The sequence below is a fragment of the Chiloscyllium plagiosum genome, unplaced genomic scaffold (assembly GCF_037043375.1).
Source record: "Chiloscyllium plagiosum isolate Xiang-an unplaced genomic scaffold, Cpla_swu_hap1 HiC_scaffold_26, whole genome shotgun sequence".
Lineage (NCBI taxonomy): Eukaryota > Metazoa > Chordata > Chondrichthyes > Orectolobiformes > Hemiscylliidae > Chiloscyllium > Chiloscyllium plagiosum.
Genome location: NW_028270164.1, coordinates 26,523,742 through 26,550,286, shown reverse-complemented (window position 1 = coordinate 26,550,286; position 26,545 = coordinate 26,523,742). Strand labels below are relative to the sequence as shown.

The following is a 26,545-nucleotide window of genomic DNA, read 5'->3' as shown; positions in this document are numbered from 1 at the left end:
GGCTCAGTGCTTAGCACTGCAGCCTAACAGCTCCAGGGACCTGGGTTCGATTCCAACCTCGGGCAACTGTCTGTGTGGAGTTTGTACATTTTCCCTGTGTCTTGGATTCCCTCTGGGTGCTCTGGCTTCCTCCCACATTCCAAAGATGTGCAAGTTAGGTGAATTGGCCATTCTAAATTGTCCATAGTGTTAGGCGCATTAGTCACAGGGAAATGGGTCTGGTGAACTTAATCTTCGGAGGGTCGGTGTGGACTTGTTGGGCTGATGGGCCTGTTTCCATGCTGTAGGGAATCTAATCTATAAGTGTGGAGCATGTTGAGGAGGCAGATATCCCTGAACTTCCACAGCTCGTATGAGAATTTAACTCATGTTGCTGGTGTTGTTTGGGAAATTGGTGAGGCAGTTGAAGTGTTCAATCAGTGCACACCTTAAATTTGGCGTAACAAAAACAGAAGTAGCTTGAAAACCTCAGCAGGTCTGACAGCATCTATGGAGAGAAAGCAGAATCAATGTTTCAGGTCCAGTGTCCCTTCTTTGAGGTATTGGATAGAGAGATTCCTATGAAATGTCTGTTGTCTTCCTCTTTACCCACCCACTGCATGCATGCATGTATGCATGCACACACATACGCACTCATATATATTTATAAAGGAAAGCACACAATACACTGAATATAAAGTGGTGTGACTTACATGAACTGTTTTTCTAAAAAGGCAAATATTGTGCTTAATTTTGTCAGATCTTTTATATGTCCTTTTTCTTTCATTTGCTCTGTATTTCCACAATCTTTTCAATTTTTATTCTTCCATTCTTCTGTTGTGGTGAGGAAAACAATGGATATTGGAAATAGACATGGTGAATAGAGCAGAATGTGGGCAACAATTGGAAACAGTGCGAGAAAGAGAGAAGTGCTTGAGGTAGTCAGAGTGAGAGATGGATTGTAGGGTGATCGCAGATAGCAAAATGAGAAACAAAAGCAACCTCAAACTCAACTTAGATTGGTAACACATGCATATCAGAATGTTCATGACAAGAGGTTATGTGTTTTGTACTTCTACTCATGCTGGCAATCACCTTTTCCACCCAGTGAAGTGAGATAACTGACATCCCAATATTAATGAAAAAACACTTAATGGAGATTATGACACATGAATTTATTGGAGTAATCCTGAGCTCAGACATCTTGAATAGGAAGACAACTCCAACAGCAAGAGGACTTTATCATCAGTCTCGACACGGGCACAATTAAATCTCAGTCTTTCTTTTGCTATGAGTGTTATGTGTTTAATATGCAACAGCATATTTCCATTCTTATGTTTTTAAGACTATGATTGTCTCTTAGAATTATCTAGCTTGTTCAGAAGACTATGTAATGGATGGATTTGAGAAAATAACTCTTGGCAAAACAAAAAAAAAACAAAATTCTTAACTTTTCCTCCATGTAAGTTTCTGTCTTTTGTGGCACTCAATATTGCTTGACTTGGCACACCTACTATTGCTCTACCTTGTTTCCATCAATTACTCTACTCAACAGTCCGACACGCTGGAGCTTTTCTATCTTTCTTCCCCATAATCCTGCTGCTGTTTTGTTCATAGGTCTGATGACAGTGACTCCTCTCTCTCGGAGGTTCCCAGGTACAAGTTTCTTTTGTTACCTCTTGCATTGCGCAGGCCTCTTGCTTCTGGTCTGATTGGGCCACGCAGCTGATTGCTTTGCTGTTTGCATGTTACTATTTGTGTTACATCTGGTCTGCACTGCATTTTGTATCAAAAAACAACATTGTTCTGCACACTAGTTTGTTGGTTGTTGACAACTTTATTGCGTATTTTAATTGAGAATTCTAATGCAAGGATGGTTTTAGTTCTCAGTCTGGTTTTGGTTTGTGTTTTTTTGGTTGGGCTAATTTGCATGCACCTTTCATTTGGCTTTGAAACAGTCAAACTAGAAAATATCTGTCAATATTTGTTATGTTGGATCAGTGGGTGTTGGTAATGTTTCATTGGAAATATTAACATGAACGAATGGAATGATTGGATCCAGATCAAAGAGTTTGTAACTGTGATTTAAATAAAGACTTGACTCTATGGATTTACTCGCAGGATTCAGTGATTTCAAATTCAAAATGAAGGTAAGGCTTAAAAAAAAACAATGATATAGTTATTCAAAATATATTTTCCAGACTATCTACGCTGCAGCTGTTTTAAACATTGCAATTGCAACCTTTGATTAACAACTCAATATAATCATCAGACATCACATTCAATTTACATATAAATGAACTGTAATGTTTTTCAAACGTTTCTAACGAGGTGATTTGTTCTTCATGATGCAGAACCTTACTTCAGAATCACTGTTTTTAAGCACTGTTATGATTCCACCTGATGGTAATACTGGACAAGTCATTTTCCAAAGTGAAGCTGTCTTGATCGATCATAAGTTTTATTTTTAGCTGCGGTGGTTATTAGTCACTGAAAAAATTTACAAGGGGCTATCAATGTACTTGAACCAAAACAACGCAAGTTTATTGCTCAAAAAGTAAAAATTAACTGTGTGACAGTTTGGAAAAATATTATTGAGAAACAGCAAACTGGAAGTGTCAACCCTTTTGCCCAGCAATATTATCTACAGACACTTGACCTCAGTGAAATATTATTCCTGTTTTTTTTTACTTCAATCTCTCTTATTCATTGACAAGATTGCAAATGTTTCCTTTTGATGACTTTCTGCACATTCACGAGCTGCAATTTTCTCCATCACTCACCGAGGCATACAAACAACAGCTACCTCATTGATTTTCCTCAATGAACTCTGAAGGGAAAGAAATAACTAAGGACCGCTAAAATAGCTTAAGACAGTTTTTCCATCTCTGATGACCTGAAGAAACTGAACTGCACTTCTACTGGGATGAAACTGCTCTGAACTGTAACATACGTCTCACCTTTTAAAATGTTTTCAATGAACTTCCATACAAAACACTTTAGTCAAATTAAAGTTTGCGGGTAAATGCTGGGAGTAGCTAAAACATTAGGTTGAAGGATAGAAATGACAAGTACTCATGAGATGAATTTTAACAGATTTGGAAGGATAGGTACAGTGTTCTTCAGGATTTGCTGTTAGAACTACTCCTGTTCTTAAATTTAAATAGCATGACCTGGATCCCAAATCACAATACAAAGTGGTCAGAGTTTCAAATGATGATGAATTAGGATGAGTAGCAGATTATGAAGCAGTTAGCAAAACAGAAATTAAGAGGAAAAAATCTGCACTTTTCTACACAAAGGGTAATGAAGTATTTGTTAAATATCCAGGAAGAAAACAAAAAAACAGTTTGGCCATGGTTTAAGTGTACATCAGAACAGGCTCAAGGTGCTGAATATTCAGTCATCTCCAAATATTTCTTTCTAGTTGGACAGGACAATAGCACAAGAAATATTTTTGCAGAAAAATTTAAATGACTGAATTTTGGAAGTAAAAATCATTGGGATACATGAAACAACAGCAACTTGCATTTACATAGTGTCTTTCATATCATAAAACATCCCATGGCACTTCACAGCAGCAGTTGTCAAACAGAATTTGAGAGCAAGTCACATAAGGAAATTTGTAAAAGGTGACCAAAAGCTTGATCAAGAGGTATGTTTTAAGACAAATCTTAATGGAGAAAGAATTGAGAGGTTCTTCAAGTTGAGAGATCCAGAGCTTGGGAACCGAGGCAACTTAAGACCCAAAGATCCGTGGTGGAGTCAGGAAAATCAGGGATGCGCGAGAGGCAAGAATGCGCGAGTGTGGAGCTATGCTCAGTAGCAGCAGTGTGTACAACCTGCAAGACACACTGCAAAAATTAGCCCAAGATCCCAAGACAGCGTCACCGAAACCCACAGCAATGTGTACCTAGTAGGACAAGATCAGCAGAGACATGTGAACAATACCACCTACAAGTTCCCCTCCAAGCCACTCACCCTCCTGAGTTCAAAATATATTGCTATTCCTTCACTGTTGCTGGAATTCCTCCCTAAGGGTATTGTGGGTCTACCACCTCACATGGGCTATAGTAGTTCAGAAGGCAGCTCACCACTCAAGGGCAATTACGAAAGAGCAATAAACACTGACCAGCCAACAACTCCCACATCCCAGGAGAGGAGGAAAGGAAATCTGGAGGTGTAGAGTTGGAGAAGGTTGCAAAGCATTTGGAGGAGGGAGTTGATAGTGAGAGCTGATGGAGAGGTGGGAAAAGCTTTGCAGACAAATAGTGTGTATGTTGTAGCTTAGGAAGAAGTTGAAAGAGGTGTAGGCACCTTTGTGGACTTGATACTTAATATGTTCAACCAATACACATGAACTAACAACCAATGAAACACTGAACAATTAAATTACACATTAGAATATGAATCTGAGGAAGTATTTATCTAATTTCAAAGTGATTAATCAGATTTATTCTTGAATGTCACAGTATGTTCTGATCACATTGAAGCAAGGCATATTTTCAAGTTCTGGTAGCAAAATAGAGAGGAGCCATGTGACTGATCTTGTGTTACAGGGCTGTTAGTGGAGTTACTTGAACTTTTTGGTCTAACAAAGAGGCATTCTTAAAGTATTGTTGAAGAGGTGAGTATAATTATTTAAAGAATGAAAAGGATTAATCAAGAAATTAACTATATCATAGGAGCAAAACAGGTTCAAATTGTGTGAAGTTAATTTTAACAGATAGCAGGAAATCCTTTATTACACAGAGTGATCAGAAAATGGATCAGAATTCCATCGGGAAGAATTGAGGCAAAACAGAGGAACAGGCATTTTAACACCTCAAATCTGTTCTACTATTCTAGTAAATCATGGATGATCAGTAACCTAATGCCATACTTTGCCTTTGACCTATATCTCAATAGCTTTGATTAACAAAAAACTATCAATCTCAGTTTTAAAATTAGCAATTTGGCATGAATTTCCACTTGTAAAACACTCAAATTTCTGTCACCCTTGACCATGAAAAAGTATTCATAAATTTCATTCTGTCAAGTTTAGCTCTAACTTTTAAGCCTTGTCCTAGATTTTCCCAATCTATGGAAATAATTTCTCTCTATCTTCCTTATTTGCTGCCCATAACATTGTGAAAACGTCAATCAGTTAATCCTGTAATTTCTAAACATCATGAAATTCAGGATACTGTAAAGTATTAAAATGGCAGTGGGAATTGAAAGGGTCACATGTTTACCTGTTAGAGACTTGGCTCGAGATAAAGAAATTAAGTGTAGAGAAGGGGGGAAGAAAATTAGTTCTGTGGGGATGAAACAGGTTAAAGTGATGAGTATACCAAGACATCTTAGTTTATGGGTTTTGCAAAGGAGTTGGAAGTGATATGTGCAGGGTTGAGAGGTTTAGGTTGGATCTGGAATTGAGATGAAGTCAGTGGCAGGCTTGTTAAAAATGTCTGAATGCTTGTTGGTCCAGGGGGAGCTATAAGGAGATGCCTGTGAATTGGGGTTTCCCTCAGCTTTGCAGAGGTCCATTTGCCAAAGAAAAGCAACAGTGCATCCTTTATCAAGAATTTAGGATTAAATTTGAGGAGATGGGGTTCTTCATGTTCAGAGGGACACATTATGCTGAGTGAGAGGATCAGAATGTCACACTGACGGTTCTAAGTATAAAAATCCAGAGCGGGTAAGTGGGATCTAGTCGTTTGGATTCAAGTTTCGATATTATGTGTTTTGGAGAATATGCTGGGGCTGGAAACTTGTTCCCAGAGGTGGCCAACTTGGAGGTGAGAAGACCATGGAATTCGGGGTGGGATAGTGGCATTCCCACAATACTGCCACCTTTTCGCCTCCACAGAATTAAGTCCCCAGCAGGAAGGCCCATATTTAGTCTTGCCACACTTTTACTAATTGAGGCCCTTAATTGGAAATAAAGACCATTTCAGGATCTCAGCCTGCTGCAACTGAACCCATTTGCACAGGGACCTGTCACAATGCCTACTTGACTGAAGAACTGCTGACAAGCCATGCAGTGTCTGGTGTGGGCAACATCCAGGCCATTGCTTCTGGTTCTCCTGTCTCCTCTTCCCGTAAACCTCAGCCCTAGAACATACCTTCAACTCCCTTCCCTTCCTGCAATCCCACATGCATGCATACACTCATACACACACATATGCATGCACACATATGTACTCAAAAATGACTTGCTTCACTCATTCATTCACCCCTGATCCTAAGTGCTGTTCCACCAGCAGCCACAGTTACCTCCAGGGTGCTGTTAAGTGCAGGAGCTGCCAACTTCTGGTCAGCAGCTGCACGAGGTGAGATTTGCTGCTCTCAGAACCTATTCCAAGCCTGCCAAAAACCAAAATTCAGCTGTGTTATCATGTGCCTGTGACTGAGGGGCCTGTTTTACTGACAAGCTGGAAGATTCACCCCTTTAAGTAGTTAAATTGAATGCATCTTTCCATTCAATGGCAGCTACAGCATGGTTAAAAGTAAATGTGCAGGTTTATGGGGTCTGGGTGGGATCTCCTTTGAAGGGTTGGTGCAGGCTTGATGGGCCAAATGGTCCCCTTCTGCATTGTAGGGATTCTATGATTTTTTTTAAAACATTACAGCATCGTGTAATTTTCAAAAGTTACTGAATAAAAATATTTATCTAATCGTCATGCAGATTCATTCAAATTAATCAATAATCAGAAATATTGTGCTTTCAGTTTCTGTAATTTTTTTTTGTTTGTGTGTGTCTAAATGCTGTTCAGACTCATATTTGCATTGGATGTATTGCGATGGGCAGTTGTTCTGATCTGGAATATTGGTGCATGATGACTGACCAACGTCACACTTTTTCTCCCCTTGGTTTTAGAAAGTGAAAGTAGTATAGGATTTTCATCAAAGTCACCTCATGTGTTTTTGTTATTTTAATAAATAGAAGCCATTTCAAATAAGCCAGTTTTTGAGACCAGGAGTTTATGATCCGATCTTTTGTTCTTTTATCAGGGGTGTGATTAATCCAGTTGGTGGTGCCAAAGGCAGCAAGACTGCCCCACTCCAATGCATCTCTGTTGCTGAGGGGCACTCTAAACCTGTGCTGTGTCTGGATGCAACCAATGACCTGCTGTTCACAGGCTCCAAAGGTAAGAACTCAGTGAGGGGAGGAGAGATGCAAGGCTGGGTGGCACAGTAACATCCAAGCTGACATTTTATCTTGATTCGGAGATGCCGGTGTTGGACTGGGGTGTACAAAGTTAAAAATCACACAACACCAGGTTATAGTCCAACAGGTTTAATTGGAAGCACACTAGCTTTCGGAGCAACGCTCCTTCATCAGGTGATTGTGGAGGGCTCGATCGTAACACAGAATTTATAGCAAAAATTTGCAGTGTGATGTAACTGAAATTATACATTGAAGAATTGATTGTCTGTTAAGCCTTTCATCTGTTAGAATACAGTGATAGTTTCACTTCTTTCATGTGTAAATCACAAAACTCTTTTTTTAAAAGTTGCATTCTCGGGTTAGCTGTTAACAATGGTGATAGCTAGACAATATGTTGAAGGTGTTAGCCCCCTGTGTTCTTTGTCTATGACCTGATGTTTAGATTGATTCTAATCTAAAAAGTGAGATAAGAGTTTTACATAAATTCATGCAGTTTTTGAGCTCAAGAGTCCTACATGAATGTATGCAGTTTTTGAGCAAGGTGCAATGAAACTCTGCAAGTACAAATTCGGGTCTTTGTCTGTCGATGTGTGTGTCTGTCTGGGGTGGTGTGTGTGTGTGTGTGGTGTGTGTGTGTGTGTGTGTGTGTGTGTGTGTGTGTGTGTGTGTGTGTGTGTGTGTGTGTGTGTGTGTGTGTGTGTGTGTGTGTGTGTGTGTGTGTGTGTGTAGTGAGTGCAGAGTGTCTTAAGTCTGTGCGGGGGTGCATGTGTGGGAGTGTGTGTGTCTATAAGGGTGTGTGTGGGTGTCTGTGTGTATGTGAGAGTGTGTGTGTGTGTGTAGGATTATCTGTGTGTGTGTGTGTGTGTAGTGCAATGGTGATCACCTGTAATGTGACATGAACCCAAGGTCCCGGTTGAGGCCCTCCCTATGGGTACCGAACTTAGCTATCAGCCTCTGCTCGGCCACTTTCCTCTGCTGCCTGTCCCGAAGTCCACCTTGGAAGATGGTCACCCGAAGGTCCGAGGCTGAATGTCCTGGACCACTGAAGTGTTCCCCAACTGGGAGGGAACCCTCCTATCTGTTGATTGTTGTGCGGTGCCCATTCATCCGTTGTCGTAGCCTTTGCTTGATTTCCCCAATGTACCATGCCTCCGGGCATCCTTGCCTGCAACGTAAAAGGGTTTTGTGATTTACACATGAAAGAAGTGAAACTATCACTGTATTCTAATAGATGAAAGGCTTAACAGACAATCAGTTCTTCAATGTATAATTTCAGTTACATCACACTGCAAATTTTTGCTATAAATTCTGTGTTACGATCAAGCCCTCCACAATCACCTGATGAAGGAGCGTCGCTCCGAAAGCTAGTGTGCTTCCAATTAAACCTGTTGGACTACAACCTGGTGTTGTGTGATTTTTAACATTTTATCTCTGGGATTTCATATGTTTTCTAAACCAACGTGGTGAACCGTGTTTCCAGCGAAGGGATCCATTGTAAGAGAGTCTGGCTGGTCTTAACAGTGTTGAATTAGGCATCCTGTTCAGGGAACAGTGAAATGCATTTCTTGTTCAGGAGTGGATGCTCTTCAAAGATTGAGGTGGAATTTCTTCGACAGAGTTAGATGAATTGTATTCCACAATTAACTGTCATTTCAAGCTTGGCAACTTCTCATTGAAATGATCAAATTGGAGAAAAAGTACTCTTATGTCCAAATTGCGCACACAGTTTTCATCAATTTTATACTTTGCTGTCTTCCTCAGAAAAATGTAAACCTCTCCTGACAAGCAATTTCAGTTTCCAGCACAGGCTTCAGTTGCCATTAAATGGTTTAACAATGTTTTAAATTTGGTTACTATTAGGTTGTAAGTTTGCTTGCTGAGCTGGAAGATTTGTTCTCAGACGTTTCATCATCATGCAAGGTAATATCATTAGTAAGCCTCCGTTGAAGCGCTGGTGTACTGTCCCACTTTTTGTTTATGTGTGCTTGTTCTGTTGTGGGTGATATCACTTCCAATTCTTTTTCTGAGAGGTTGGTAAATGGGATCCAAATTGATGTGTTTGTTGATGGAGTTCCGGTTTGAATGCCAGGCTTCTAGAAATTCCTGTTTGTGTCTTTGTTTAGTCTTTCCTAGGATGGATATATTGTCCCAGTCGAACTGGTGTCCCGTGTCTGTGTGTAAGGATACTAATGATACCTGGTCGTGTCTTTTGACGGCTAGTTGTGACTCATGTACCCTGGTGGCTAGTTTCCTGCCAGTTTGTCCGATGTAGTGTTTGTTGCAGTCCTTGCAGGGTATTTTGTATATAACTTTTGTTCTGCTGGTTGTTGGTATGGGGTCCTTAAGATTCATCAAAGCTGTTTCAGTGTGTTGGTCGGTTTGTGGGCTACCATGATGCCAGGGTGCTGGAGTAGTCTGGTTGTCATCTTTGAGATGTCTTTGATGGATGGTAGTGTGTCTCGAGTATCTGGGTGTGTTGTGTCTTCTTGTTTAGGTTTGTTGTGTAAGAATCGGCGGACTGTGCTTATCGGATACCTCTTGTTCTTGAATACGTTGTATAAGTAATTTTCTTTGGCATCTCGTAGTTCCTGGGTGCTGCAGTGTGTTGTGGCTTGTTTAAATAATGTCCTGATGCAGCTCTGTTTGTGGGTGTTGCTCCTGTAGTTGATTATCTGGTCAGTGTGTGTCGCTTTCCTGTAGACACTAGTCTGCAGCTGTCCATTGGCTTTTCATTCTACTGTGACATCTAGGAAGGGGAGTCTCTTGTTGTTCTCTTCCTCTTTTGGTGAACTTAATACCAGTAAGGATGTTGTTTGCGTTTGTGGGTTTCTTCTAATTTGTTATTTTTCGTGATGACGTAAGTGTAATCCACATAGCGGTTCTAAAGCTTGGGATGGATCATGGGGAGAGCTGCTCATTCTGACCTCTCCAGAACTGCTTCTGCCAAGAATCCTGATATTGGTGATCCCATGGGTGTCCCGTTGATTTGTTTTTATATCTTGTCATTGAAGGTGAAGTGGGTTGTGAGGCACAGGTCTACTAGTTTGAGGATGTCCTTGCTGATCGAGTTGGTGCAGTCTGGTGTTGGTGTCCCTGGTTTTTTAGTAGGGCGGCCAGTGTTTCTTTGGCCAGGCTGATGTTAATTGACATGAATAGGGCCGTCACATTGAAGGGAACCATGACCTCATCATCCTCTACCTTGGTGTCCTTGAACCGGAAGTGATATCACCCACCACAACAGACCAAGACATGTAAGTAGAAAGCGGGACAGTACACCAGCACTTCAACAGAGGCTCACTGATGTAACCTAGCATGGTGACGAAACATCTGAAAACAAATCTTCCAGCTCAGCAAGCAAACTTACATCCTGAACCACAACCTGAGCTATAAATCTTCTCAAAAAATCATAACCACTAGGTTACAATATTTTGCTCTGCTATAAATTAGGAAAACCTAATATAATCTGTGGGCACTGGATGACAGCAGAAAGGAACATTTGATTCTGACTAATAAAGCCTTGTTCCTCATTACTACTTAAGCATTTTCAATCCATTTCATTCGACTGTAACTTATCTTGGCGTTTTGCCATTACAAATTATTCTGACTTATTCAAGTTGTTTTCATGTCAAGATCTGATGTGCATGACTATTTCTTTGCTGCATTTTCGGTTGTATTTTATGTTGAATGTTGAACCAGCACAAAATTACCGTGCAAGGTTCAGGCAATGAAAATTATTTATCCTTGTAATATGCTCACTAATTAATGTGCCTTTTGACTGCACAATGCCTGAAAATTGATTACAGAAAAAAATTGACATTGAAAGGAATAGCTTCAGCACAGAATAAAGCCATTCAATTAGTTGTGTCTACGCTAGCTCTCAGCAAGAGCAGCTCAGCTAGCCTTATATCCCCCAGCATTCCACATAACCCTGCTAATCTATTTTAATCTTGAGGTACATATTCAAATCTCTTTTGAATTCCAACTACCAATCTCCTTTGGAGGACTGTATCTGATCTTCAGGGGCTATATTTTCATTCTCAATAACTTTTAATCCTAAACTATGTAGGATTGTTTGCTATTTATGCTTAAATCACTGTGTTTAATACAAAAAAGTATGATATATTATTGCAAATGGTAGAACATATTCAACTTTTTGTATTGTAAAATCAATCATTAATTCTGGTAATATGTGGTTAAGGAACAGGTACTACAGGTACACAATCCTTCATCTGAAACACTTGGGACCAGCTGGTTTTTGGAATTCGGAATTTTTCGAATTTCGGAATAAGTGACAGTTTGATGGTGAAATTTGTAAAAATCTTACCGAACAGCAGACTCACTGTGAGTACTATGGGCCCTAAGACAGAATTGAGGCCTGCCAGTGCTGGGCCATGCCCCACACTGTCCCATGTTGCATCCGAGTGACACACATCGAGTGGGTGTGGAGTTGGGTTAACTGTTTGCACACCAAACAACCTTGTTAATGAGAAAAAACTTCATGAAAATCCTTCGGATTTCGGACCTTTTCGGATTTCAAGATTTCGGATAAAGGATTGTCTACCTGTAAACTAATTTGTCCTGGTAACAGGTACAATTTTTGAAAGTAGTGAAAAAATCATGTTTAAACTTCGTTTTTCACTTGCTGCCAGCTCATGTCATGTGCATAGAGCTGTGTCAACACTGCAATCCAACCAGATGGGCGAAAGTGGCAGGAAGTGGTGCAGATTAATTTCTTTTTTCCATTTCATTGCATCAGCCTGTGGACACGTTGGCTGAGATTGCACCCCCAGTTTTTGAAGGCTTCTGAACATTGATCTCTTTATTGGCATAATTTGATGTGTTGAGTTTCAATCTAATAAATATAAAGGCATAGGCTTTGAAATTGAAGGCATTACTAGCACACTAAAGAGGTATAATCTGATGTTTCGGGAAAGAAGAAAAAATGGAGTAAGCTAAGGTTCCTACATTAACCACTTAATGTAGAAAGCTCTTTCAAATTTAACGGGGACAATTTTAATTTTTAAGGGCTCTTCTCTATGTTTTTTTCTTTTTGGTCATCAGGGGCCATTTTTCATTCTCACTAACTTCGCTAATGTAGTCACGTAACATTACCTTCTGTACTTGTGTTAATGTATAAATTACTTGGACTCACACAGAAGCAGAATTAGAGGAATTCATTAATGTTCTCCATAATTATTAACCCATTAAGCCTAAAGACAACATATAAGGAGTATGTACTATAGTAATTAAATTAATATGAGAAGCATAAATTAACATTTTTTTTCCAAATATTTATACACACAAAAAGCTGTGACTCTAAATACATCTTCCACAGACTGCTAAAGTTGCAACTAATTTGTTTCCATAACATATTCACAAAGTTAAAATTGTTTAGCCAAGCAGCTACTACCTATTTCTTAGTTTCGGTCTTGGTTTTTTTTTAACAACTGACACAGAGTTCATTACAATAGTGTCAGCTACTATCTTCTCCATAGTATAGCCCTTGTGCAGTTTTAAGCAAGTGGTAAGAAATATTTATTTGCATAGAATTCATTAACTCCGTGATTTCTAGTTAACCATGCTACGCGTTAGTGGAGCGTTCCTTTGTAGACCAGATTTGAAACTTTTTTTTGCATTTAATTCATCTTCTCCGTCTTTGCAACCTCCCTCTCACTCTCACCCACTCTCTCCCTTGCAATATGTAGCCTTGCCACCCTGCAAAATAATCTTGTCCCTTTGAGACCTCCCTTTTCCCTCATTGACTCTCCTCATTGTTCTGCCTTGCTTAAACCCTCTCCCAAGCTCATTCCAGACTCCCAATCTCCACATACCCCTCTTGCTGCCCCTTGAGACCACAAGCTCCTTGCAGCCTTCCTTTTCTCACAAAAATCCATAGAGAAAGCAGGAAGAAGGGTTGCTCCCTAAAAAAAGGCGAGCTTCACATTTCAGCCTCAGCAAAAAGGAAGCTGGCCACCAACCTTCACACGTGCAAGCCTTAGTCTCCCTGTTCCCCCAGTGACTCCGTCAATCCCTGCATTTACTTATCCAGCTGTCACTGCTTCACCAGCCACAGGCTGTTTCTTGTAATCTGTGATTGGAGGAGTAGTTATTCACCACCCCCACCCCCACCCTCACCCCATGAATAGATTGGAAGGGACCTTTCTCTGATTAGTGTCACTATGAGTACATTTTTTTGTGGGTGTTTTGTAAATTTTGGGAAATGATTCATAATTTTTTTGAGTATTGATTGAAAACCTTGAACAGATATTAGCTTGAGTCAGTCAAAGGCAATTTTGTTTACTGGCCTGTTAGATGATGGACAGCACTGTACATGATATTGAACTAGACGAGGTGACCTACAAAGTTGTTGTTGCCAGATTGCCTCTAACCAACAATTTAAAGCCTAAAAGAAGGTAATGGGACACAGATAAATTAAGTTGTTTAGTTATTCATCAGGATGACCTTTCTGTGGTTGTTTAGATGTATATGTCTGTTGATCATTGAGAAAATTCATTTAATTGCTAGGATAGGTCATTTTATAGTTTGTTTCTACTTTCCTTCTGTATCAGTAAAAAAACGATTTTTGAAAAATTTCTGTTCCGTGGTTAATTTTGTGCTCTGTAATTTATTCAGATCGCACTTGTAAAGTGTGGAATTTGGCGACAGGACAGGAAATCAGTACCCTGAAAGGGCACCCGAACAATGTCGTCTCCGTCAAATACTGCAGTTACTCCAGTCTTGTGTTTACTGTCTCCACATCGTACATCAAAATTTGGGATATCCGAGACAGCCCCAAATGCATCAGGACACTAACGTAAGGAACTTGCCCTACAGTCTGTGTTGATATTATGGCTTTAAGAGATGTATTTGGTCCTTTTTGTTTTTTGAAGACAGGGGTTGAGCTGTAAGTGCCAAGGTGTCTCCTCCAAGCTAACTCAGTAAACAGCTCATGAGGGCTTGGGTTTTTTTAAAAGTTGAAGCAATAGAAGTAGCATGAATGAGTGGAGTCAGGCTTCCACAGAACCAGGGCTTTAACTTAGCTTTCAGTAGTTCTTGGGGTTTTGAATTTGGCTGTGGAAGCTGTAATTCATCTCTCTGCTACAGCAGAGTTCTCTTTCTCTGCCAGAATTTTCTCTTGATGTTCTTTCCTTCTGGGCTGGAGAAACATTGCATGTGAGACAATCTATGTTCTCAATTTGCCTTTGCCAAGGGTGTATTCATGGGATGTTACTATTTTGGAAACATTGCTGTTTAATAGTTAAATAATCTATTATTCCATTAAGTTTTCAATAGAGTTAAAGTTATGCCAATTATTTTTTCTTTTATTTGTATTTTAACGATCGGCTAAGAATAAACTGTGCTTTTCAAAAAGTAGTGTCACCTACAGAATTACATCTGGAACACAGCACCTTACACCACCTTTAAATAAGAAAAAGTTACGGTCTAGGCTATCTCTTTGAAATATCTGAAGGGAGTTTGGTCTGGTCCATAAAAGAAATCTAATAGAAACATAATTCATTACATATACGTATGGTAAACCCTGTCATTATTTTTGTTTGAACTTGACGTTTGTTAATAAAAATAAGAAATGGGGCAGCACAGTGGCTCAGTGGTTAGCACTGCTGCGTCATAGTGACAGGGACCCGGGTTCGATTCCAGTCTTGAGTGACTGTCTGTGTGGAGTTTGCATATTTGCCCCATATCTGCATGGCTTTCCTCCCAGTACTCCAGTTTCCTCCCACAGTCCAGAGATGTGCATGTTAGGTGGATTTGCTATGGTGAACATGGGGTTACAAGATTAGGGTGGGGGCTGGGTCTGGATCTGGATGGAATGCTGTTCAGAGGATTAATGTGAATTCAATGGACCAAATGGCCTCTTTCCATACTGTTGAGATTCTATGATTCTATTAAACATGGAACAAAACAAACATGGAACAAAAGGGCAACACGGTGGCTCAGTGGTTAGCACTGCTGCCTCATAGCACCAGGGTCCCAGGTTCGATTCCAGCCTTGGGCAACTGTCTGTGTGGTGTTTGCACATTCTCCCCATGTCTGCCACATTCCAAAGATGTGCAGGTCAGGTGAATTGGCCATGCTAAATTGTCCATAGTTGCTAGGTGCATTAGTCAGAGGGGGAGTGGGTTACTCTTCGGAAGTTCGGTGTGGACTTGTTAGGCCGAAGGGCCTGTTTCCACACTGTCGGGAATCTAATCTAAAACAAATTAATTCAGGTTCATCCAATCTTTCCACAGAACATGTACAATGCATTAGCTGGGTGAAAGTGAGGACTGCAGATGATGGGGATTAGAGTCAAGATTAGAGTGGTGTTGGAAAAGCACAGCAAGGAGGAGTAGGAAAATCCAGGAGTGTCGATTTTCCTGCTCCTCGGATGCTGCCTGACCTGCTGTGCTTTTCCAGCACCACTGTAATCTTGACAATGCTGTTGCCCCGACTGGTATTGTCCTGAGTGCAAGTTCACAAAAGTTAAACCATAGAATATCTGTCTTGTATTATCCTATTATTTATATTCAACTCATTTCTTTTTGCAAACAGTATTTCCTTCATATCAGCAGCTTAAAAAGGATTCCTAATCACCTTTTGATTGGAATAGCTTGCTGGAATTTTTTTTTGTCATTAACTAACTTAACTGTTCTTTCAAATTAACTTGTACTTGCTGGATAGATAATTATTTGTAAGGTTATCTGGTAATGTGCATCTGGAAGGGATATTTTAAAAATTCATGTAGAAAGACAAGTTTCAAATACTATCAGCATCAGCTAGGAAGCTTTGCTGGAAGGGAACTCATTTTTAAGAAAATGGAACAAACCTTTACTACAAGTAAAATAAACAAACATTCCAGAAAGATTGCATAGTTAAATTGAAGGAGATTAAGAAAGAAAAATGAACTATAAAAAACTAAAGTTAAAAGGAGAGAACTTTCGGAGGAATATAGCACAAACTGAAATGGCTGTTAATTATTTTTAAAGAAATCTTGGATGTGGTATACCGAGTTAAAAGTCTAAAATCTAGACATGATGGTGTAATAATGGGAGACAAAAATATTTAAAATTTAAATACATTTCTGGAACTGTTCAGTAAAACAAGCATAATATTCATCCATTAAACTGATAGTTTTCTGTCCCAAAGGTTTTTAAAATGAGCCATAGATGCTTATTAAGTAAAAAGGACATATGATTAGTAAGTCACACAGATCTAATTTCTGGGGACATCAGAGGAACCTATTGTAATGAAGATTTCATAAAGAATAGATATGTGTGGTTGTGGATCCATGTATATGGAAATGAACACTTATAGTGACACAAATTATAAACTGCCAAAAAAATGGATAATTGTGGTCTCAACAGATTAACATAAATAATCATAAACAGAAAACCAGTGTCGGAATGAAAGCTGTTGTCAGATCCATTTACTTAATTTTCGTGAGGCCAGAATCAAGGCAGTTAATTTTGATTTTTGGTATGCCTTTAACAAAATTTTAACAAAGTTCTTCTGAATGTTTAAACACTTCAGGAATCTAGGGTATAGCATGTAATTGGATTTTTAAAAAAAATAACGAAAGCTAGAATTCTTGAGATACACAGTTTTAGTCTGGAGTATATTATTCATGGTTTCTCACAAAGCTGTTCACTTAAAGCGGCACGGTGGCACAGTGGTTAGCACTGCTGCCTCACAGCGCCAGAGACCCGGGTTCAATTCCCGCCTCAGGCGACTGACTGTGTGGAGTTTGCACGTTCTCCCCGTGTCTGCGTGGGTTTCCTCCGGGTGCTCCGGTTTCCTCCCACAGTCCAAAGATGTGCAGGTCAGGTGAATTGGCCATGCTAAATTGCCCGTAGTGTTAGGTAAGGGGTAAATGTAGGGGTATGGGTGGGTTGCGCTTCGGCGGGTCGGTGTGGACTTGTTGGGCCGAAGGGCCTGTTTCCACACTGTAATGTAATCTCATCTCATCTAATCTAAAGGAATTATGGCACTGGAGGGGGAAAATTACTTTTCTTCCTTAAGTGTTTAAGTAGAGTGGAAAGAAGAAAGCAGGAAAATATAGACCTGTCAGTTTAATGTCCATTGTGAGAGGTTACGCGATTCTATCATCAAAGAAATGTGTGACTAACTGTTTGACAAGAATAATCTGATTGAAGAAAAACAGTATGAGTTTGTGAAGCATATATCATGTCTGACTAACCTTAGTTGTATTTTATATATGGCCCATTAACACAGTGGACAGGGAGCTGGCTTTGGATATTGTTCAACACTCAGGGGTGGCTCAGTGGTTAGCACTGCTGCATCACAGCACCAGGAACCCAGGTTTGATTCTAGCCTCGGGTGATTGTCTCTGTGGAGTTTGCACATTCTCTCTGTGTCTGCGTGGGTTTCGTCCAGGTGCTCTGGTTTCCTCCAACAGTCCAAAAATGTGCAGGGGTTAGGTGAATTGGCCATGCTAAATTGTGTTCAGGGATGTGTAGATTACGTGCATTAATCAGGATAAATGTAGAGTAATAGGGTGGAGGAATGGGTAGGGGTGGAATACTCTCTGGTGTGGACTTCTTGGGCCAAATGGCCTGTTTGCACACTGTAGAAATTCTATAAAATTGTCTTTAGAATCTTCCAAAAGGCATTTGGTGACATTCTGCTTCAGAGATTATTAGCAAAAATACAATTGATTGGAGCATAGTTTGGCTGAGAGTGATTAGTTCAGAATTTTTGGATCTGGATGGCAGAATAGAAGAGATGTAACAGAGGAGAGGAGTGGCACTGTCTCATAGCCATACCCCATCTGGTGCACATATAAACCATTTTTGGAACCTCTTTCTGATGTTGAGGTTACTGGATAGAATTGTCAAATTTCACTATCTGCTGTGATTGGATTCAAACCCATGTCCTCAGAACATTAGCCTAGGGTTTTGGATCACTAGTCTAGTGACAGTACCAGTGTGCCACCACTCCCCAGAGGAATTAGCAACGCTAACAGAATAGCTACATAGAGATGCTAAGGCAGTTTTAACAAGGTTAAGTTCAAGGTTTACAAAGTTCTAATCAAACCATATTCAGAAAATTATGTTTGATTTTATTCATTATATTAGAAGGTATGCCAGTGACAGAAAGTATACAGGCAAATATAAATGGATCGACTTCAAGTATTAAGGAAGTCCAATTGAATTAATTAATCAAGAACTAGTATTTCAACTGTAATCCCACAGGAACCCTGTGCTCAAAAAACACGACTCAAGTAATAGATTCATGGAAGACGATATACACAATGAAGCAAAGAGCATATTTGAAGATTTATAAGTAATATTTTAATGGATTAATATAGTCAGAATTATAACAGTCCTCATTATTTTTCTGTAAGTTATCAACTTTAATTGATTTTTTGGGTGGGGTAAAAGAGTAAGTTCAAGAAAGAAAATTAACATGAAGTTGGTGGTTTGACAAGGCTGTTTACTTCACAAGGTCATTCATGTGAAAATTAGAAATTATTTTGACTCTGCAGTTTGTTGGGAGAGACCAAGAGCACTTTGTTTTCAATGCAGCTTGGATGTCGACTTAGTCCCTTGTTTCCTGCTCAAATACACCACTTTCCAGGAGGTTAGTGGCTTGCAGGTGCCAATCCACTTCATGAAGTCAGAGATTGAATGCAATGAAATTAACAAATTTCAAGATGTCTTCAACCTGGTGCACACTGACAAATAACATTTTATTTTTTTATATGATCAGTTCCTCTGGTCAGGTGACTTCAGGTGATGCTTGTGCCAGCACAACCAATCGCACTGTGAGAATTGCACAAGGTGAGCACCAGATCAATCAGATTGCACTGAATCCTGCTGGCACTCTCCTCTATGCTGCTACTGGCAACTCTGTCCGCATCTGGGACCTTAAAAAGTAAGGCATTTCTCCTGGTTATGTTGTTTGTTGTATATTTTACAAGTAGTTTTAACTTCAGTGTATTTGATAAAATGTGACGTTCTTAAATAATATACAGAACAGATATTTTGATTCTTCATTATTCGATTAATATAGTTTCTCGATGATTACTTATGAAGTAGATGATGATCTTTTTAAAAAATGAATTTGTTAAACTCAACTGCTGATTCCCCAAAGTCTCAATATGATGTACAAGGCACAAATGAGAATGCTGTCACTTACTTATTGAGGATTCTTTCAGCAACCCACAAGAATTTTAATATCTTCAAGAACAGAGAAATTTGCTTAATCAGTAGTTTATTCACAAGCATTACCATCCATTGAACTCTACCACTACCATACCTTGGCTGCAGTGAGTACTATCTACTATGAAGAATGCACTGCAGCAATTTGCCTAGAATGAAAAAGTGAATGGTAATACCATCAACCCCAAGTTCATGTCCAAGTCACACGCCATCCTGAAATGGATGCCATTGCTTCATTGTCACTCATTCAGAATACTTGAACTGGCAGTCCAATGCAGTACGCCCACCTTAAAGGACAAAGAGGGATGCTCAATAAATATCACTCTTGTTAGTGCATTCATAACCTGGGAATGAACTTTTAAGACTTAATAGTTTTAGAGGACAATAAACCTTGAGAAAAAGTTATTTTACTTTTTGATTTAGAATTTTGTCTTGCGTGATAATTCACTGGTTATACGTCTTCGAGGTAGGCGATAGTCTAGTGGTATTATTGCTAGATTATTAATCCAGAGACCTAGGCAACATTCTGGGGACCCAGGTTTGAATCCCACCTTGGCAGCCTGTGGAATTTGAATCCAATAATAATAATGATTGTGAAGCCATTGCCGATTGTCAGGCGTGTATTTTTTCAGAAGAATGATTCTTTGATTATGCAATATGTTGGTTGGCTGAATGCTGATCTAACTTTGGTCAGCTCCAATATTAATGTTTGCCTTTTTCTTCATTTAGAATCCAACCTGTTGGGAAACTCACAGGCCACATTGGTCCAGTAATGTGCCTCACAGTGGAGAGAATGGCAACAAGACATGACTTGGTCATCACTGGATCCAAAGATCACTATGTGAAGGTAATGTTCTTTGTGATCCATACCCAGTATTATAAACCATCATCTCATCCAGTTCTGGTAGCAACCCTTCAGTAACGAAACAACCTTTAAATGTATGTCTTTTTGCAACGTGAAACCACTGATTTAATTAAAAACAAGCAGTATTTTAAGTAAAGTTTAGCACTATTATACAATCAAATATACTATGGATTATTCATCAGGTTAAAAAAAAACTCACAGAGTGCTTTGGGCACCAGCATTCATATCGCGAATTTGGCAGCAAAAACTTTAAAATTTACAAAGGTTTTATCTCTTGGTTTTCATCTTTCCATTCTGGACACTTTTTCTGTCCAGAAACCAACACCCCAATGGGGAAGAACTTGGCCATTTGTTTTCAAATAATGGACCACCACTTAAACAAAATACCCAATCACCTAATTACAAACACTACACCCAGACTCAAAGTGACAAAGAAAAATCAAGGAGGCAGGGTAAGAGAAGAAGGGAGGGACCAAAATCAAAATACGGTTAGAGGCAAAGATAATGCATTCCAGCTTCCACTATGCCTTCAAGGTTCAAGATGTATTGGCAGACATGCCATGCATCACCCAGGCACAAGCATAGTCATGGGAGAGAGGCAGGCATTTGAGATTCACTGCCCTCCACTGCCCACTATCTGGACCTGGACCTGTTGATGGCTACTTTAGCCAGGCCCAGGAGCAGTTCTAAAGAACTTGGGTCTTAGTTACTTGAATCAACCTGTCCGGAATGCTATGACACATCTCTGGGACAAATGGAACTTGAACCTGGATATGCAAACTTAGTTTTATTTTCTATATAATTAACCTGCTCAGGTGTGCTATGACGCACCTCTGGATCAGGTGGGACTTTAATTTGTGCCTTCTAGCCTAAAGGTAGAAGCACTACCACTGCGCTACAAGACCCTGGAGCTCAACTCTTTCTTTTGGTTTTGAAAATTCAGAATGAGATAGGGCTCTAAGATTGACATATAGACACTTTTAATCAACCTGTTCAGATATTTTATGAGACATCTCTGGAGAACATGGGTTCTGAACCCAGGCTTCCCAGCCCAAACATAGGAAAATTACTTTGCTTAGAGCAAAGGCGACTGAGAAGGGACATGACGGAGATGTATAAAATTGGCTTGGATAAAATAGACAGGAAGGCTCATTTCCCCTTGGTGGAGGGCTCAATGACAATGGGGCGCAGATTTAAGGTAAGGTAAAGGCAGATGGTTTAGAGGAAATGTGGGGCAAAGCAATTTTACCCAGAGGGTGGTGGAAATCTGGAACTGACTACTTTTGGCCGAACTGGTCCTCACCCTTAACAATTTCTCCTTTGAATCCTCCCACTTCCTCCAGACCAAAGGGGTAGCCATGGGCACACGTATGGGCCCCAGCTATGCCTGTCTCTTTGTTAGCTACGTAGAACAGTTGATCTTCCATAATTACACCGGCACCACTCCCCACCTCTTCCTCCGCTACATTGATGACTGCATTGGCGCCACCTCGTGCTCCCGCGAGGAGGTTGAGCAATTCATCAACTTCACCAACACATTCCACTCTGACCTTAAATTTACCTGGACCATCTCTGACACCTCCCTCCCCTTCCTGGACCTCTCCATCTCCATTAGTGACGATGGACTTGACACTGACATTTTTTACAAACCCACCGACTCCCACAGCTACCTGGATTACACCTCTTCCCACCCTATCTCTTGCAAAAATGCCATCCCGTATTCCCAATTCCTCCGCCTCCGCCGTATCTGCTCCCAGGAGGACCAGTTCCACCATAGAACACACCAGATGGCCTCCTTCTTTAGAGACTGCAATTTCCCTTCCCACGTGGTTAAAGATGCCCTCCAACGCATCTCGTCCACATCCCGCACCTCCGCCCTCAGACACCACCCCTCCAACCGTAACAAGGACAGAACACCCCTGGTGCTCACCTTCCACCCTACAAATCTCCGCATAAACCAAATCATCCACCGACATTTCCGCCACCTCCAAAAATACCCCACCACCAGGGATATATTTCCCTCCCCACCCCTTTCCGCCTTCCGCAAAGACCGTTCCCTCCGTGACTATCTGGTCAGGTCCACACCCTCCTACGACCCACCCTCCCATCCTGGCACTTTCCCCTGCCACCGCAGGAACTGTAAAACCTGTGCCCACACCTCCTCCCTCACCTCTATCCAAGGCCCTAAAGGAGCCTTCCACATCCATCAATGTTTTACCTGCACATCCACTAATATCATTTATTGTATCCGTTGCTCCCGATGCGGTCTCCTCTACATTGGGGAGACTGGGCGCCTCCTAGCAGAGCGCTTTAGGGAACATCTCCGAGACACCCGCACCAATCAACCAAACCGCCCGTGGCCCAACATTTCAACTCCCCCTCCCACTCTGCCGAGGACATGGAGGTCCTGGGCCTCCTTCACCGCCGCTCCCTCACCACCAGACGCCTGGAGGAAGAACACCTCATCTTCCGCCTCGGAACACTTCAACCCCAGGGCATCAATGTGGACTTCAACAGTTTCCTCATTTCCCCTTCCCCCACCTCATCCTAGTTTCAAACTTCCAGCTCCACACTGTCCCCTTGACCTGTTCGGACTTGTCCGACCTGCCTAGCTCCTTTTCCACCTATCCACTCCACCCTCTCCTCCCTGACCTATCACCTTCATTTCCTCCCCCACTCACCTATTGTACTCTATGCTACTTTCTTCCCACCCCCACCCTCCTCTAGCTTATCTCGCTATGCTTTAGGTTCTCTGCCTTTATTCCTGATGAAGGGCTTTTGCCCGAAATGTCGATTTTGCTGCTCGTCGGATGCTGCCTGAATTGCTGTGCTCTTCCAGCACCACTGATCCAGAATCTGGTTTCCAGTATCTGCAGTCATTGTTTTTACCTGTAAGGGTGGAAGAGGTAGAAACCTTCATAACCGTTGAAGTATGTAAATGTGCACTTGCAATACCAAAGCATACAATGCTATGGGCCAAGTGCTGGAAAATGGGATTAGAATATTTAACTGATTTTTCTTGACCGGAATAGACATGAAAGGCAAAAGTGCCTTTGTCTATGCTGCAGATCTCCATGACTGTACATTGTATGCACAAGATCCCAGAACTTAATATTTTTTTCAGTTTTATAAACACATCACCTGAACATCCAATCAAGAATTCAGCTTTTTTTGGATTTAAAAAAAACACAAGTCACTCAGTTAACAGGCTAAAAACAAAGCAATTTACAATGTATGTGCATCTGGAGCATATAGGACTTAAACCTTAGCAATCTGACTCAGAGGCAGGGACATTACCATTGACAAACAAACCTCAAGAACTCAGCTCTGAGATCTTTTTTTTGTGACGCAGCGCCAAATCACCTGTTTGAATTAAACAAAAAGTTACAAGACTACTGTGGGCAGAACTATAATCTGGAAGATAAATAGTCTCATCAACATCAACTGCTGTCATTCAGCTCTGGAGCTGACCTGGTTGAGCATGAAAGGGGCCTGTACTTCTAACTCTGACAAAGAGCAACTCCAATTGAAATGAAATTATTTATTACATTTGATAGTGACTTTAACTTTAGTGCAAAACTTTAACTTAGGACAGATTATTTACCCATTGAAGCACAATTTTTCAAACTGTTTGTGATAATCTAGCTTCAGTTCATAAATTGCATTATTATTGATTACTTCAGAAAATTACTATTCTGGAAATTAAGTTCCTTCAGAGTTTAAACTACATTTTTTATTAAATTGCCTTCTGAAAATGTTTGAATTTACATTAATTGATTAAATATTAACAACTACATATTTGCTGTCTAGAAGTTTGAAATAGCTGAAAGTACTCTTGGAAATGTCGGACCCACTCATAATTTTGAACCTCCCCATTATGATGGAATTGAATCTTTGGCAATTCATGCGGATATTCTATTTAGTGGATCCAGAGACAACGGAATTAAAAAATGGGACCTGGAACGGCAAGAACAAATACAGGTACAAAAATTCATCTTCAATTTCTGCATTGAGAGCAAAAGACTGCAACTTGTTTTATAATTAATTTTCTTTTTATTAGTTTAAGTTTCTTCTGTAATCAATAGAATATATGTAATTTTTCTTCTCCAACATATCAAGGAGAAATATCCCTTCAGTGTTAAATGATTGTCCATAAGACCATAAGATATAGGAGCAGCAATTAGGCCATTCAGCTCATTGACTCTGCTCCACAATTCAATCATGGCACATACGTTTCTCAACCCCATTCACCCACTTTCTCCCCATAAACTTTGATCCCATTAATACTCAATAACCTATCCAACTCAGTCTTAAATATACTCAATAATCTGGCTTCCACAGCCTTCTGTGGCAATGAATTCCATAGATTCACCACTCTCTGACTGAAGAGGTTTCTCCTTATCTCCATTCTAAAAGGTCTTCCCTTTAACTAAGACTGCCCTCGGGTCCTAGTCTTTTCAACCAGTGGAAACATCTTCCCAACATCTACTCTGTCTAGGCCATTCAGTATTCTGTATGTTTCAATTAGAACCCCCCTCATCCTTCTAAACTCCATCAAGTATGAATTCTCAAATGTTCCTCACATGTTAAACTTTTCTCTCCTACGACTATTCTCATGAACCTCTTCTGAACACCGGTCCAGGGCCAGTACATCCTTCCTGAGATATGGAGCCCAAAACTGTGCACAATTCTCCAAATTGTACTTAATTTATTCAGAGCAGCTTTTTGACACACTCCTCTTGATTCTTGTCATTAACGGAATCTGTAATTTAATGAAATGTTCCAGCGTGATAATTCAGTTATGAACTCTCAGCCAATACCTATTTAATAAAGTTGAGTCCTGTGTCCATTTTATAACATACATATTAATTTAATATGCACATCCAAGTATGAGCAAAGATTTTGAAAGTTATTATTGGATCACATATGTTAAAAAATGAGTTATTTATGGTGTGTGGGTGTTGGCAGTTAACTCAGTGTTTGTTGCTTATCACTAATATCCCTGAGTGGGTGGGTGAGCCACTTCAGAGGTCAAGTTTAAGGTCAACCAGATTGCTGTGATACTGGAATCATTTACAGGGGAGGCAATGGTCTAATGGTATTATCACTGGACTGTTTAGTTAGAGACCCGGGTAATGCTGTGGGGGACCGGGTTCAAAGCCACAGTAGAATTCAATAAAATATCTGGAGGTAGTAGTCTAATGATGACCATGAATCCATTGTCAATTGTCAGGAAAAACCTAAATGGTTCTCTAATGTCCTTTAGGGAAGGAAGCTGACATCTTTACCTGGTCTGACCTACATGTGACTCCAGACCCACAGCAATATGGTTGACTCTTAACTGCCCCCTGACCGATTAATGATGAACAATAAATGCTGGCCTAGCCAGCAATGCTCTTATCCTGTTAATGAATTAAATATAAATCAGATGAGATTTGCTTTATTAGTGGACATTAGTAAGCCAGATAAGGTTTTCAAAACAATCAGTTTCATGGTCACTATTTTTGAGGATAGCTTTCAATTTCAGATTTTATTAACTAAAATTCCAGCAGCTGTAGTAATGGTATATGAACCAGTGTCCCAGAGCATTAGCCTGGGCCTCTGGATTACTGCTATCTAACAAAGAATTGGATTGAGAGGATCTAAAACACAAAGATGGGACAGAGAAATTGAATTAATATTTCTGTGAAGAAAAACAGAGTTAATGTTTCGAGTCCGGTGACCCTTCAGAACTGATAGCTAGGAAGAGGTGGTATTTATGCTGATGGGGAGGGGAGGTTGGGTGGTTGGGGGTGGGGGGAAGGGGATCTTGGTGGAAGATGTGAGTGGATAGGTGAAAGGGAGCCAGAGAGAACAAGGAAAATGTTAAGTGGACAAAGGGATAGAGCTAGTAAGCCAGGGAAGAAAAGAAGCTGATGAGGGAAAATGGGTGCTATGAGTGAGTAAAATTGGGTTGGCTGCACTGAAAGCACCCATGTCATGATAGGACCTGAGGTGTAGATGTGAGTAATGGACATGGAAGGAGATGTTAATGCTCTAAAATTATTAAGTTCAATATTGAGTCCTAAAGGCTGTCATGTCCTCAAGCAGAAGGTGAGGTGTTGCTCTTCCAACTTTGGGTTACTAGTTCAGTGCATTTCCATTATGCCATCATTTCCCCATCTGTTAGGCAGACTTACTACAAAGCATGACCCCATCATTAAAGCTTTTACTGAGTGTTAACTCAGAGTTGCATTGTGTAATCTTGTTAAAATTACACTGGAGATGGAAACGATTGTGGATCCAAACAAGGCAATCGTTTATTCTCACATCCCAAGAGACTAGTTTCCCAGTAATAATTTGAGTCACATATTTGTATATTTTTCA

The 26,545-nt window shown here is 40.3% G+C and overlaps 1 protein-coding gene across 6 annotated transcripts in view; it reads left to right on the top strand.

The window, feature by feature from the left end:
- Positions 1–26,545, top strand: part of kif21b (kinesin family member 21B) — a 186,891-nt gene that overhangs the window by 151,601 nt on the left and 8,745 nt on the right. For 4 of the 6 annotated variants that reach the window (XR_015750938.1, XR_015750937.1, XM_087973596.1 and 1 more), the window contains exons 28-33: positions 1,597–1,635; positions 6,976–7,112; positions 13,766–13,946; positions 18,863–19,027; positions 20,044–20,161; positions 23,990–24,160. Coding sequence is in view for 2 of the 6 variants with exons in the window: in XM_087973596.1 (XP_087829722.1) it covers positions 1,597–1,635; positions 6,976–7,112; positions 13,766–13,946; positions 18,863–19,027; positions 20,044–20,161; positions 23,990–24,160 (811 nt within the window). In the remaining 4 variants the exon portion in view is untranslated. The remainder of the gene's footprint in view (positions 1–1,596; positions 1,636–6,975; positions 7,113–13,765; positions 13,947–18,862; positions 19,028–20,043; positions 20,162–23,989; positions 24,161–26,545) is intronic. The other 2 variants (XR_015750940.1, XR_015750939.1) reach the window with 1 other exon arrangement.